Genomic DNA, 16,792 nt, shown 5'->3' on the forward strand with positions numbered 1-16,792 from the left:
GATTGTTAGCACGAGATAAAGATGTTCTTATGGCGTTTGATTTTCCTTGTATCTGCTATAGTTAATCCCCGCAGATTGAAGATCAGCGCTTTGCGCCAGTAGAAACGTCAGATTTAGATCATACATCAGCGAAACGGAAGTCGTTCTTGTGGACTGTTATGAAAATATGATCGTACGCAACCACTTAAGAAATTGTACAAGAGACACAATGCATCATCGTCCTTTGGGAATAGACGAGAACGCTGTTCGAGATGCATGATGGATGTTGTAATATCTCAAGAACATGGATTCAGCTCGAATATTAGTAATAAGCCCGAATCTTTTGGGAAATCAACTTTTCTGATAATTCAATGGATTTTCTTATTCCAATAATAACCATATAATAAGTGCTAATAGTACTAATGCACTAGCTTTTAATGCTAACGCTCGTATATCGCTTATAACGATATTGCTACGTCAAATAATCATTCGTACATTAAACTGCTAATCCTATAATCATGGATTTGATTGCATAAACGTAATTTGAATTCGTTAAGTAGATATCCAATTTGTTTCTTTACAAGTTATAAGTTAAATTTTATATAAACACGCATGCTGATAGATCGATTAGATTGATTGTACTGATATGAAATAAAATATTATAAATGCTAAATTTGCGGGAAATCACACAAATATTGAAATTTTGATGATTACTGATATGCAAGCGAAACGTGGCGGTGCATTTTTATACGGTTGTCGTCGCATGGAAGGATTGTTGTTGAACACGATGCAGAAAGTTTCAGTTATAAATTGTGAAACTGCAGCGTTTCGATAGACAGCGATGGCTGAATAAAGCGGCTTTTGTACGCGCGATAATATGCCGCTTTTGAAAGAACCGAGCGTTTGATGGACGACAGTAATATCTGCTATATGTCACGGCATGAAAAAGGTACGAGCGCTAAAAACTCGGGAAGGTCAGTAATAGCGTTATATATGCTAATATTTTATATGTGACATCGTGGAACTTTTTCCCCGATAAATTGCGAAGCTGCACCTCGATAACCAGTATATTTGAATTAAAACCACGTCCAGTTGTCGATAATATGTCGTTTTTCGAGTTCATATTGGCAATTAGATACATCTGAATACGAATAAAATCCCGTCTGCTTCGTAAATGGCACTTAAATTTGAACAACGATGAAAGGAATCATCCAAAAAAATAAAGTTTGATAAAAGTAGCTTTAATTATTATGCACATGCGAAAATCATGTACAATTGTAGCCATAATATTTTAATAAATACTACGATCAAAATTAAAAATGCATTAAAACTCATTATTCAGTCTTATTAATACAAAATTTTAATAATTTCTTTTGGTTTATATTTCTCCATTGGCGTTGATAGAAAAGTGGCTTAAAATTAGCAACTTTTCAGTAGAACATTTTTAAAATTCTTCTTGAATTGGAACAACATCTTCTAAGATAGTGAATATGCATATCTTTATTTCCTTTCTATGTTATATACTTTCAGTATTATACTGTATTCTTTAAAATTATACCATCAATTTTCGAACACTGCATTAGTATCTTGTTTCAACAATTTTAAAAATATGAACATAAACATCATTAAAATAAATGTGCAAAATAAAAAATAAAGTCTGTTTTCTCTTCTGCTCAAAATTTTTGTAACGCACAAATATAAAAGTTGCTTATATGATGTAGAGATAATAAATATAGAATGTAGATTGGTCGATATTTTTGAATGGATTACGTGAAATATTAATACAGCTAATAACATCAAAAGGAAAGATAATATTATAGACTTCTTAGCCTCACATATATCATAATATATCTTGAAACATTTCTGTCTAGAAACAATGTGCATCCAAATATACTCTTGTATTATTTTCGTATTTAGACTGTCGTCGTAAATACACAGACATAAACAGTATTTCATATGAAGACATCACTACAGGTAGGTACACAGCAATGAAAAGTTGCGACTCTCTCTTTCTCTCGCGCAATATTTTTACTGCAGTATATAAAATAAGGGAGAAAGAAAACATTCATTTCATTGCACATTGTTCTCTCTTTATCGTAAATCGATCCTTCTAATCGGTAGTAATTATATAATTCGACTTTGTAATTTATGCGAAAGACTTTACATATCTCGCTAATAGCTAAAGCTTCGTGAACAAACTCATATGTTTCTTGATTACTGTTCATGAATATATATTGGTCTCAACAAGTAGTTCAACATTTTCCACTTAAACTTGATGTTAAGTCAAAAAATATTCGCAACTTGAACAGAAGTTAATTTTGCCAACTAAATTGTAACACTTAATTGTAATTCGCAGAGTACATTATACAGGCAGAAAAATGAATTTCTTATCAACTATTTCCTACTCTCTTAATTTCGAACATGCATAAGTTATGACAAGTATTAAAAATATAATAAATCATATATTTATTTTTTCTAACATTAAAGAGAATATGTGGAAATTACTCTTATCTTTGCGTCCGCGGTTTTGAAAATTCAAAATATTTTATATCCATAATTGTATACTAAATTAAATACACAACATATATCACATATTTTCGGAATAATCTTTATAAAAATGTATACAGTTTTCTTTAATATCCATCTAATTATTGCCTAATGTTACTATATTCTTATCAGTTATAACAGTTATACTACGTAAGAAATAAACAAGAACTTTATTTAGCTTGAGCTTTATTTAGTGACTACATAGTGAAGCAGTTTTCCTGATAAAAATGTGTATAATTTGTAGATATTTGCTTAGTTATTGTTTAATATCAATAAATTATTATTAATTAAAATACTCTACATAGTTATTTATACATACAAATATATAGTAACTGCAGGCAAAGTGTTACATCTTAATTAGAGTCCTAAATAATGTTACTTTTCAGTTATTATAGATAAAGTTCATATAATTGTCCAATAATTGAAAAAATGTATGAAATTTCTAACAGAGAGTAATTGAAGAATGATTCATATATTTTGTTTTATATGAAGACTCATGATATTATCGCATTTCTTCATAAGCTTTCATCAGATAACTTGTCATAGTAAATCTGCCAACTAGTCGACAGTAATTTAAAGTTCGGATAAGACTGAAAGAAATTGAGTGGATCTAGAGGATGGAAGTTTTCTAATTAATCGACGAAAGTCGGCGTAACGGCTGATAAAAAATTCTATCATTCGCTTTCTCGGGCCGCTACTGAAGATGAGGATCAAGATTATGGCCGACGCGGCGCGGCGATGACATTACAGATTGCTGTCTATAATGATGTCTATATGGAGACAAACACAGACCGAGAATCGTATCACTTCCTCGTACAATCTTCCCTAAATCTTCCCTCATTTCAAAGAGTTATCGCAGAGCCTCGTTAAAAAGAAATTGTTCCTTGATCGATCCACCGAATCTTGGGGAGTCGCTCCCTTGAAAGGAAGCAGAAGGTCTGTGGAAGAGTTCCATGGAATGCAACGGAAGTCCCATATAAATTAAGGTGCGGCCACGCGCGAACTATATCAAGGGAGAGACGAGAGCGATCGACCTCTATCTGTCGGCGACAGCTGTTCGGAAAATCAATTTTTCATGGAATCGTTCGAGCTCCTATAACACCTCATATCGAGAATCGTACTCAATATAGAGAGGTGTACGTTTCGTCAAGAAACTGTCAATCCGAGTATGCCCCCCGAGGCTACGAAACGAATTACCTTTATAGGGATCAATCTCTGTGTCGAAATTTTTTAAGCCGCAACGCATTTTAGCATTAATATTAATAATAAGTTAGTTTCGTGAAATTATTTACCGGAGATATCAAAGAAGTAGCGATAGAAGAAATTAAATCTTGACATATAAATAAGACTTGAAGTTCTGAAAAGAAATGTCTAGCACTCGAAGAATAAATTATAATTAGTAATTTCAATAAATCAAGAAAAACAAACTTCAAGTGTTGAATCTGAATAAGGAAATATTAGAAAAAGATTAAATGCGCACAAATTTTACAATTTTTGCGATTCTTATGAAAATATATTTTTATCACTTATCTCGACAGATATCTTAGGCTTATAGACTTTTTCCGATCTATTTTTACTATTTACAAACATCTTGTTATCTGTGATGCACGTTTAGAAATTATTTAGATTCGTGATACTTGTGATACATAGATTATGATCTATATAACATCATGGACGAGTAAGAGAAGTTGTGTAATCGAGAACGGTAATGGTAAATAAAATTAATTTTACCCTAACGAGCGTTTCACGAATTTGAGGAGAGTGTCAGAACGAGAGGAGTAGGTGACTCGCGCGCTAGCAGTATTCCGTGTTAGTCAGTGAACTATACTCGACTCCACGACGGAGCCGTCCGTTGAGATGTAACTTGCACGCAGCCACTAACCCCCGAAACCATTTCTCATCCCGACTTCGTGAGCTGTGCAAGAGGAGGATGGCGGCGACGCGACGGGAGAAGTGCGCGAAGCACGCGATGCTGGCGAAAGCAAGGTAGAACCGCCAACCCAGCCAGAAGAATCCATTCGACGAAGGTAACGGATGAGGCGAGAAAGTTTGCACGGCGATAACTCATCGTTCACACCTTATTTACTTAGTCGTTCTCACTCCATCCCACCGTTTCCCATGCCTCTACGCTAACTCTTACAGTTCGACGAAATTGAATTTTAACATAGCTTTTCTTTCGAACGCCGAATTTGTATCTACATTTGTACGAGAGAGAAAAAAAAAGAGAAATAAATTGATAGATATCGTTATATATTACGTGCTGTAACAACTTTTCTTAAGCGTTGAAACCGTAACATACAAAAAATTTCAACATATTAGTACAGCAATTTGAAGCTGGAGTAATACAAAGTGTAGGAAAAGAAAGAAACATAAACAGGAGAAAATAAGGTAAGTTAAAAAAAAAAGTAGACGTGTATAGCACGCGTACCTCTGTGTGTGTTGTGTGCGTGTGTGTAATTTTTAACTGCCAGAATAGTGGTAACAAAGTTATAAAAGAAGCTTAAAAAGCTTAAAAGAGAGAGACGAGGGAAAAGAAAAAAAAAATTTCTTTTTTAATTTTTATCGTAAAAAAAAAACAGAATTTTTTCTGAAATTTACAAATCCATCTTAGATAAAAAGACATTATCAAGTGCAAGATTAATCGTATTTCGCCATCGGACGATTGAAGTTGCGAGATATTTCACCCTCGAGACATCATAAGCAGAGGTAGACAATTGGGAAGCGACGACAGCAAGCAAGTCATCATCGTAGCACGTCTCGGCGACACTGCGGAAGACCGTGCATCATTCCGTCACATATTTATACCTCTGCGCATGGTGTACAAGAGACGGTGGAGAAGTGAAGGGACCGTGGCTTATCGCCTCGAGATTGCGGCTAAATCTCTCCCCGGGGTGCAACGAGCGCGCTCGCGCACACGCAGGAAGTTCCGGGTTTAACAAACGGTTGCTTGCGACGAAATTGCTCGTCGCCAGAACCGGCGTCGCGCAAGGAGGAAGTTCTCGAATGTCGTCGAGCGGCTTGCATCCACTAGAAATCCCTAGCGCAGCTTGTTTGTCATATCGTTTTATAATCGCAGCTTTTGTTTTCGTCGTTGTTGGCAACGACGCGCGTATGAATTCCAAAGTAAACGCGAAGAGCTAATATCGCTTGTAATAACATCGTCAATCAAAATATTTGCAGACTCGAAGAAGCTATTGCATTCGACATGAATGTACGACTACGTGGACTATGTGGAATTGCTTATTGATGACGTATCGATAAAACAAAAGTTAATTTTTTAAATTATTTCTATTTTCACTTAAACTGTTAAAGGGATTATTAACTTTTTAATTTGATTTCTCGTTTTAATGATATTATTTTATCTGGAAAAAGTTCAATGCAACAATGAAATGAGGCCATAAATCGTGATTTATCAGTTTCGAACACGACTTCGTACTTAAAGGAGATTTTACAGATTGTGAATTTATCTTGTTGTTGAATTGAAACCTTCAATTGTACTTAGAGTTTATCGGTTGATAGGGGATTTATTGTTAACTGTAAGAAAATCGATTGTATCGCGTAGTGAAATGCAGCGCGGTGGGTGAGGAAAACCGGATGCAATGCCGGTGCAACAACAACGCGGGAGGTTTAACCATGCCCACTTTTACGCTTGAATTAACATACTCATTTGTTTCCCCCGAGAGGAAACTCGTTTAACCCCAGCGGACCTGCCCGAGCCCCTGTACATCGCGAGATGCAGATGCAACCGGATGCGTTGGAAGGGCCATATTCTCGGGAGATTATTCATGGTGCATCTCCATCGCCACTTGATTCCTCGATCTACGCCAACCGCAACAAAGATTACATTTGAACAAAACGCAGTACCACTGAGCTTTATCTCGTTATTGAATGCGACCTGTCGTCGACGAGTTTAACTTCTTGGATAAATTGCCATTGGAAGAAAATGTATTACGCTCGTTCGTCGTTCAAGTGAAATGCTTAATTCGTTTCTTTCATGAAAATGAATGCGCGCTTTTCCTGTGCAAATGCCATTTTGTATGTCCTATCATTTATCCTTGTTGTTATAAAGTTGTTGTATATAAAGTGACAATATATTCTAATGATGTCTATCTATTATACGGTTGTAATAAACTTTATTAATAAGTTGAATCATAAATGCTCTCATTGCAGAATGGAATAATTAATATCATTGCTGTATAAATTTGTGACACCGTTTTAATTCAAACAAATAGATTTATCTAGTCTATTCTAATATCTGAAATACTATTTAGGAAATAAATGAGCTTTATATTGAAATGGCTTCCTACTAATAATAACTAGTATAAGCAGAGTGTTTACTTAATAAATACAAATTAATAAATTGCACATATATTGTTCCAGAGAGATGTTGATTCGATTATATATAATTAAATATCTTAAAATAAAGACATCAAATTAATATATTGTATATATTGAATAGATATTGATTTTGTAATTTTCTCCGATACATGTATTTACGATTAATTAAAAATAATAAATATTGTGTTTCAAATATTTCTCGATCTATTTCAGTTAATATTGTTTATGTCACATCAAGTTGTGATATTTTTCGCAATAAGTCATTTACAGGTTTTTAGGATGCTAATCGGCACATTATTATTATATCGACGAACAATTAATTTAATTATGAGATTATTACTTTAATACAGGATTTGTATTTAAAGTATGACAAATCGAATCGGTGCACAGGAGGGAATTGACAATCCTATTATTACTATGCGTCATAACTCGCTTTAATCAATGATATTCTACTCTTTAATTTGTTTAAATAAATATTGTGCACCAATAATTGATGCAATTCTTACATATTTTCAGAAAAATTTTCGCGTTACAAAAATGCTGTAAATCTCGAGAAATCTAAGTTAGAAATAGTGCAAAATTAGGAAGTTACAAAAATATAAAATTTATAATAAATTGAATCTATTTAATTTTTATATAAAATTCTGCTTAAAGATAAATATTAGAAAACTAATAATTAACATATACTTTATCAGAGACAAACGTACAATACATATACACGATTTTTCACTATATTATTTATTATCATTGCACATAATTTTGTTCGTATTTATTTGATTGTCTCTCTACGCCGCACTCCGAAATCATTAGATTTTTTTTATTGCAAATTTTATCTAGCTCTAAAATTATCACTATTGTTACGCGCATCATCGTTTACCCTTGCTATGTATCTCAACTCGATTTCATTGCTGATCAAACATTTATCGCGAAAGTTGCAAAGTGGTAGAAATCTGAAATCCCCTTGCTTACACCCCCGGGAAGATCTTCATGCCGAGCACATTGATGTGCACGTATACACGTATATACTCGAATACTTTCTTGTCCTCGATGGCAGTTTTAGTACCGTAGGGAGAAATTACCACGAAAAAGTAACCAGAACCGTAGTATTAGGCTGCACAGAGCGCAATTTTAAGTGAATTCATAGCCGACACGCAATGTCTGCTTCAAGAAATACATGCGGTATGCGAAATTATTTTGGCTGGCTATTTCATGACATATTTCTTGTCATATTTCTTGAAATAAATTTACATACATGATAAATACGTGAATAACGTATATGTCGCTCCCTTACTTCAAACATGATATAATCCAAACAAATAAGTTTCTTAGAAAAGGAAGAAAACTATTTTTCAAGTTGACAGAAAATCATTGAAACAAATAAAATCGACCAAAGGAATACATTCTTAATATAATCGAAATGTCATTTTTGTAATTTTCGTTTCGCAACTCTTAAAACTATTCTTTTTGAGCTATAATGATTTTGACAATTTTTTATTTCACTTTTAATAATTGATAAGATAATGTTTACCAAAGTTATTCATGATAATAACTTGAAAATTGAAAATCACATTTTTTGCACTTTTAAAGTAAAGGAGCAATATATATATATGTATTATATTTATTTAAATACCATCATTAAATAGAGAATTTTTACAGTGCTTCTAGTTATTTAATAAAAAATAAAATTATTTTACTGTGAAATCATAAATATTGATGAATAAGAAATTATGAATAATAAATTTTTTTTTATTAAAATATACATTTCATAAAATAAATTCTTTTAAAATTTTTCCTTATTAAACACATTTATACGAATGAATAATTAGCAGTTAAATAATTACTTCGTAATATGCGCTTCATATATACATAAGTGTTCTAGAAAATAAAAGGATACATCGCACATAGATGTTTGTATATATAGCATTACAGAAAAATATTGTATAATTTTATCTCTAGGGCAGTCCAAAGCATCGTCCGACGAGGCAATTGGTCAAAGAAAAACTTCCACACAGATTCTCGGGAAGATCTTAATTGATATGGCAGGCACAAGGAAAGAAGAGTAGTATTCCGCCCGGTCATTTGGCAATGTTCCTTTGATCAATCGGAGTCGACGGCGGAAAACGTGACGTAAGATTTGCTGGACCAGTCATGCGGCTGAGAACAGAAACTACCGCCGAAGTTCGTGGCGAATTGGCCGACGCGTTTGAAGTCTTCTTGAGAGGGAAGCTTCTCTTATCATCGTGCTGGTCGTATAGCTGCAGGCGGAGGCTGAACGTACGTATACCCCGAAACGGAGCATTCCACATGGCCGGCTTCGAAACATTTCAATTACTTATGCGGTTTCAACTCTCACACACACACACATACACACACACACTCTCTCTCTCTCTCCCTCTCTCTCTCTCTCTCTCTCTCGCATACGCGCTTCCTTCCATTTTCCCGTTTCTCTCCATTAAGCGAGTGACTTAGCGACGATGTCCGTCAGCCTTTTGCAGTTTGCTTGATATGGAGTCTTAGAACCTTCCAGCTTTCGATATATAGATAAATCGTTTGAGTTACTGCTCGACATATTCTCGCGGTCTCTCGAATCCGCGGAAGATTAAATACCGTTAAGCGTAAACACGATGTTAGTTTATATGTATGAAATCGTATACACGTGGATAGTAAACTTGAACGATTTGTTATGTGATATCAGAAACCACTCATCTGCGAAATATTCGTGATTTTAATTTATTTAGCTTTAGTACAGACATTAATTCATTTAAATTCTTTCATGATATAGAAAATTATGATATAATAAAATGTGCAATGAGTACTTCTAAAAATGTGCGTATTAAAAAATTATATATAAAAGAAATATTAGAAAAGTAATGTTCTTTTGCGAATTAGTATTTTTATATTACAGGAAAATAAAGAAAACCAATCAGAAAAAAAAGATTCCCAATATACCATAGATGACCAATTTATCGTGTTAATCGTGGAATTATATAATTTCGGAGCAGTTTGCAATAAATAGTGTTGGTGATTTATTGCAAGAATAAAAAGTAAATAACTAAAGAAACCTATACAAGATAATTAATAAAAAAGTTACGAGTTTGAATTAAGAGACAGACAATTTTCCATATTTTTCAGGGGTGATGCGAATAAACAATAATTAAATTTGTAAGAAATCGATTCTCAATTTATCACATTAGATGCAGGCGTGAATGACTTGTTCACTCTATATAATTTATAATAAGTTATAATTCTCTTAATTATCATTTATAATAAAGATTATATTTCTATTTATTATTTGATAAACAATTCCTACTTAAATATCGTGATATTTAAATCTTGATATTTTTTCATATTCTTTTAATTGGAATCAAATGCTTTCGATCAAATGCTTCACTTTTCTGTAAAATAACACGAATTTCGCATCAATGCTAAATAATGCGAAATGTACATTATTCAAATTAAGTTTTTATTTATTTTGACAATTGTATCACAAGTGGATTCGTTGTCCAAATGATTTTCGAGCCACTTTATGTTTTCCACTATGCACTTGTTGCATAGGAAAGTGCCATTCGCGAAAATCAACGTGCGATGTTATCCCAAACGTGTTGAAAACGATTTTGAAACGGTCATCTCGCGCTCGATTACGCTCGCTAGAGATAAAGTTTTATATCACTGTCGGCCGGCATGGGCACTACGAAATGCAGGGTTGCGCGGAAAAGCTGTTTAACCGCGAAACAGTATTGCCAGTAAAACTTTTCTCCTCGCGATTTTCCGTGTCAGTTCTTTTTTCTCTTAGCTGTCGAAGTGTTCTCCACGATAAAGCGTGATCTTGTCGATCCCATTCAGGAGCCGTTTCTCTTACCGTTAGAAACTCCACGAAAGCTAAGCACTTCCAGGTGTCCATCCGCTTCGAAAGTCACAGCTTCAGAGATAATCTCTCCCGCTCATACGAGATCCAACAGAAATCACTATGACTACATTATCAACTACATGTTCAAATACAGTCACGCGTTCTTATCTCCTCGCTTTGAGAACTTATCCATGTATTGGACTTACCGAGTATTCATACTCGAATTCACTGAGAATTACAATTTCAACATTATCTTATCAAAGCATTATATGCGTAGTTACATGTATAATATGTATATTGCGATTTTCTCTTGCAAAACTCCTCTTCATCCGCATAAATTTTCATGGGAATAATTTTAATCGATTTTTACGAATCTTTCGGTCTCGGAGAAAGTTTAGTTTCGAATTTTAACGACGCTTCTTCTTTTCTTTGCGTCTGCACGGCTCGAAAAATACGAGACGGTTTTATTTCGCCACCGGTGATCCTTGTTTCTATGCGGGTTTCATTCGCTCTCCTTTTGTCCATACCGCGAACGCTCGCACTAAAGCGGAACGCCGAAATAAATGGTTGGGGAATTATTCACTTTACGAATCTCGGTGAGTGGTTGTAGGGAGTGGAACCAAGATAAGATACGACTTCATTTCCGCCTCGCGGCCACGTTACGCTCTGCGAGCATCGTTCATTTCCTTCGTTCACGTCGGGGAATAACTGTACGATGTCAGGGCGCATCGAAGTTAATCTTTCAACATCTTGAGAGAAGACGCGATATCGAGTTCCCCAAGCGCGTCAACAAGAGTATTGCGGTTGAAGTATTATTGTATTATTAAAATCATTTTTGGTTATTCTTTTGACATTTATTGTTCATGATATATCGTTAGAAATATTTAATATACAGGATGTCTGGAAAATTATTATAACATTTCATGAATACTTTAAGATCTTTAAGATATTTATAATTTCAGGTTCAAAACAAATCAAAGTAAAATTTTTAACAAATTATGAATCCTTTTTTATACAGAAATTCCGAAATTGTTTTATTTTACTGAGAGGAAAAAGTACCTAACCAACACGCCGCTCGTGCGACACACATTGCACCGCATGTGATGCGATCCAGCAGAAGTTTTGTAAATTGGTCGCTTTGCTGAAACAAGGAGAATGTAGCGCAAGCGATGAATTTTAAGATAGGATACGTTGCACGTCCAGAGGCAAATCTAACCGAATTTATTCAAATCCCTATCGTTTCACCCTTCTAGCCGTAGGGCGGCAGCAATAAGTCACCGTCGCAGATCGTTTCTATGAATAATGCAATTTACGAGAAACTTTTTCCGCAGAACGAATAATATAGCGCGATGCAGAGGACAAGCATAAATATATTTCATCAACCCTTTCATATGTCAAGTTGAAAATAATACTTTAAATATGTACGTAAATATGCTCTTGAAAGAAGAGCAGCAAAAATAATATGTTTTATTTCATTATGTTTTATTTAACTACCATTTAAAATATATTTTGTAAGAGAATTTTTCAAAATTTTTTACAACTTTTTCATCTATATGTACAAATTATTTAATCATGCTGGATTTTCCTTTTTGAAGACTGTTATAATAGTTTTTCAATCATAAGTGATTCAAATCTGTACATTTTCACTAAACTCTATAAATGCAAATAGATAAGAATATAAATCTTACTTCTTACTTTATTCTAATTGTACTTTAACAGAATTTTAATTAAAGATTTAGCGAAGAGCACCGTAATCGCGAGATACTTCTTGGGACAGTTTCGGCGCTCTCATCGCCGGAAGGATAAGCGAAGCAAACGGGTTATCAGCGGAAAATAGGACGCAAGAGGGAAGATTCACCCATCGGATGTATCCCATAGTTGACACAGTTTCCTAACGGCGGTGCAGTTTGCCGATCGATACCAACACGTCCACGTCGCGACTTCGCCTAAGATCACCGCAGTAAGCGGTACACGCCAACACGATGTTTCAATCTTAATAGGCCATTCTCGGTGCGCAGTCATATTCTCGGTGCACCACGTGCTACACGATTGATGTTTGGACTCATCGTTAATGTGATGATAATATCGATTGTGAATAACGGGAAGCTCTTCTGAGAGACTGTCTCGACTCTGGCAGAGATCTACGCGCTGTTGCAAACGAGAGCGATCGATCGGGATCATTTCTGTTGTACGGAATAAATTGATAACAATTGAGAAAAATGTGACTCTTAAATTTCTTTAAAAATGTTCTCATGTGGAATAGAATAACTCTACAAAGATTGATGCTTAAGAGCTTTTCGCTATATCTTCTCTTTTCGCTATAATGTTAAACATCTTATAAATATATAATAATTTCTACTTCTTGGGAAGCTTGTGGCTTACAAATCCATTTCTGCATTCCATTTCTTTAAATTTAATACATAAATTTTGATGAAGCAAAAGAATCCCGGATATTTGCGGATTCCAAAATTCATACTCTAATATAAATCGCTTCTGACTTCAACCCACAAAATAAATCCTACTAGCAAGACGAGAGTCAGCTTAAAACGTGGAATTTTATTGTTATATTTATTTGTAATATCGTTGCTTCCGTTTCAACGTGAATCTGTCTTTGAAAGTACAATAAAAAAAAATAAATAAATAAAAAGCAAAAATAATGATATGTCTGTGAAATTGAATAAATTTCTTTGAGAGCATCACAGATTATATCAAGTAAGACACAAGTCAGTAAGTCGTCATATAACGAACGAGAAATGGAATATCAATATGGGACCATGGAGGCTTAATTTTTCGCCATGGCATTCTTGCAGCCTTGGAAAGGAAACGGGAAAGAATAAGAGTGGAGCTGAGACTCACCGATACTCCGATCCTTCGCTCAGCTGTCTAACCGTAATGGGAAATTCGCTAGGTCCGTGCGCTTTCAGAAGTTCCTGCAATCGCACAAGCCCCTCGTTGTTCTCGTAGATAATGGTGAAACTCTTCCAGCCCCAGGCCTTCACCAGATCGACGTACGCCTGGAACACGGATAATCAATCACAAGCTATGTTATTATTACAGTCGGGTTAACAGCTGCCGTAACGCTTTTACACGTCTTTCCTATACGATGTAATTTAACTCTTGGACTCTCTAAGTCGATTGTGATAATATGCCATCACACGAAGGCAACAAGTGCAACGAATTAATCTTTCATTAAAGAGTATAACACGTATAATGTAGTGAGTATCATTTATGTAAAATGTAAAATATCTCAAGTTATATTATATAGGAACGTATACATATAATGTAATTGTATAGGTATTATGCTATTAGTTATTGTTGAAATGAAAATTTAACAAAATTTTGTAGAACCTGAACGTTAGCAATTACTTGTGATTTTTATCTCGTGCAATACATATACATATAGATCATTAATATAAATTTCTTTATTTCTTGATATAATAACACTACTTAAGTGATTAAACATATAAACAAATGGAAAGATTATATAATACAAAAAATAATTCTATCGCGATATATATTACTAATTAATTATCGTGCAAATTAATTGTTATATGACTATTGTCATTGTATAAATTATTTAAAAAAGAGTTTATTGTATTCGTGTTCTAGAATTTATTGCGTTCGTGCTGATCAAATATTCAACATCTGTTGTCATAACATAAGAGGAAGCTTAAAATATAAAACAAAATTTTATAAAAGAGATTAAAAGTCGGAATATTATCAAATTTTTAAAAGTTTAAGTGTGCTTCTGTAACATTAAGAAGATTAACTGACATTGTTGTACCAAAAATTTTTATACCATCGGTATTTATTAAATGTGTAAAGTGTCGATATATGTGCATTTACGAAGCGGCAGCACGAAAAAAAAATGTAGATTTGTAAATGTGGAAATTGTGCGTGTTGTGATTCACTGTTAGCAATAAATTGCATACTGGAACGAAATACAACGGGACGCTGCAAAAAATTCGTGAACGGACATTCATGTTTTGTGTTTCGAATTCCGTTAGAATTTCGAATTCTGACAGTATTTGAGTGTTGACAATATGTTGCCGATGACATCGCTGGTGAATTGTTTGTAAATCACAACTGAGTCGGACGCAAACTCCATAGACATTACTTATTATCACGGACATAGAATATCGTAAAATACTACAGTTATCCGCCGTTACATTTTCTATCGTTTTTCTGCAGAGAAAAATTGTATATCAGAGTAAATTGTTCGTTAGAGATCATATTATATTCTCAAAATATAATATGTGCACAGTTATTTGCCCCAATGATGATCTCTAAAATCATTTTCACATATTATTATAGGTTCTCTATCAACCTTTCCTTCAATTATTCCTTCAATTATTCTGAGAGTGCCAAATTTATAATTCATCAATTAATATTGACTTATTAAAAATAATTGTTCGTGTTACTATCATCCAGCTAAAGAAATCTTATTAAGTGCCTTTAACAATACAATTTATTTGTAAAATATTTTAATGATTTTAATGTATTTTTTAAGAAAAACTTTTTATCGTGTATTACATTTACTTGATTAAAGTTCATAAAGCATAACTATATTTCCGTTAAAATAAACATTTTGTGCTGCGCACTTTCTACATTATATTGTATTATGATGCGACGGAATAGCTCTTGTGAGAGTAGCTCGTAAGAGACTAGTTTTGCAGCGAGTAGCTCGTCTATAGTCCAAGCTTTTAACTGGGAAAACAAGTATCACACAGTCACGACGGTCTTCAATGAACGAATTAAAGACGGGCTGGAGATACTTTCGCGAGAATTCACTTCGCAGCCGCACTTTTTCCGATAATCTAAATTCACCATGAAAAAGTGAATGCATATTTTCCAAGAAGAAACCTCCGTTATAGTCCCGCATACTGTATCCCATTTTACTTCATTCTTTTTTAAATACGCTAATTTCAAGACTTTTTCAAGACTTTATATTACTGGCCTTTTTGAAGATTTCCTTCGCTGCATTTTTTATGATACAACCAAATATTTAACTGCATAATACTCAAAATGATTTTAAGCCGTTGAAATTACAATACGTTATATTACATGTTCTAGACTGTCGCCTTAATTTTTATTTTGGCAACACAGATAAAGTCATTTCGTGAATTTTGTTAGTTGAGTTAGTTGAGTTCTGCACATTTAATTTCTTAAAATTACTTTTTTATTACGAAATTTATTTTAAATTATGAACATCTTGCCATTCATATTCTCTTTTTTTAATTTCTTAGAAAATAATTTAACAGAAAATTTTGTTTTATTCTTTATCTTTTACAAAATAAAAATAATGTTTCTACTAAATTTCTTATTAAAAGAATATAAATCGGCAGGTTAAATCATAATCTTTCTTATTTAAAAAAATATATATGTATAAAATTTTTCACCCATAAAATAAACTTCAGAATGTGATCTCATTAAAAGTATCAACTTTTGTTAAAGAATCTGCATTTTCTGATGCATTTTACAAGGAACTACATATCTGATTGCATGTGTTATCTGACAATATTGTTTTTGCAAAATGATAAAAAAATAGATATGTTTTTTTATCATGGAAACTAGTCCTTGTTAAACATTACGCCACAACGTCTATGCTGCCACGCAATCGATTAGTATAAGTATGCTCTTTAATAAAAATCTTTTGGTGAGATCTGTTATCTTTCCTTTGATGTTTATCATGAATCTTGAAACACCCTGCATATTATTATTTTATAACTATACATCTTTATAAAGCCTTTCTGAATATAGTGTACCTGGTTGTTTTAAACACAAGGTCTATTTTGAAACTTTTTCATGTCTTTTGTTTACTTTATTATTTATAACTGTTTTCATTAATAATTAATATTAAATTTGTTTTTACTATAATTGTACTGAATGTTTGTTGCGTTAAATAAAAAAATGCAATAAATATTAATTTTTATAGAAGTTATAGGGAATGAACGATTTTGCTGAAGTATTTAAAAATTTAGCTAGATACAGATCTAAAAATAATTTTGTTTGGACCATCAAAGTAATTATGTAGGACGCTTAAATTGGTTTTTAGAATATTAAAATTTTTTACAGCATTGT

At 33.3% G+C, this 16,792-nt stretch overlaps 1 protein-coding gene and 1 long non-coding RNA gene across 8 annotated transcripts in view; one reads left to right on the forward strand and one right to left on the reverse strand.

Annotated features, from left to right (window-relative positions):
• The window catches only part of LOC147910252 (uncharacterized), a 322,413-nt gene extending 309,482 nt beyond the window's left edge, over positions 1–12,931 (forward strand). The window contains exon 7 of the long non-coding RNA XR_015544620.1: positions 8,821–12,931. This is a non-coding gene — a long non-coding RNA (uncharacterized LOC147910252). The remainder of the gene's footprint in view (positions 1–8,820) is intronic.
• The window catches only part of KaiR1D (Kainate-type ionotropic glutamate receptor subunit 1D), a 429,757-nt gene that overhangs the window by 60,171 nt on the left and 352,794 nt on the right, over positions 1–16,792 (reverse strand). For all 7 annotated transcript variants that reach the window (XM_087404686.1, XM_087404682.1, XM_087404685.1 and 4 more), the window contains one exon: positions 13,568–13,725. In XM_087404686.1, coding sequence (XP_087260812.1) covers positions 13,568–13,725 — 158 coding nt within the window. The remainder of the gene's footprint in view (positions 1–13,567; positions 13,726–16,792) is intronic.

The sequence above is a fragment of the Acromyrmex echinatior genome, chromosome 3 (assembly GCF_024713525.1).
Source record: "Acromyrmex echinatior isolate Ae372 chromosome 3, ASM2471352v2, whole genome shotgun sequence".
Taxonomy (NCBI): domain Eukaryota; kingdom Metazoa; phylum Arthropoda; class Insecta; order Hymenoptera; family Formicidae; genus Acromyrmex; species Acromyrmex echinatior.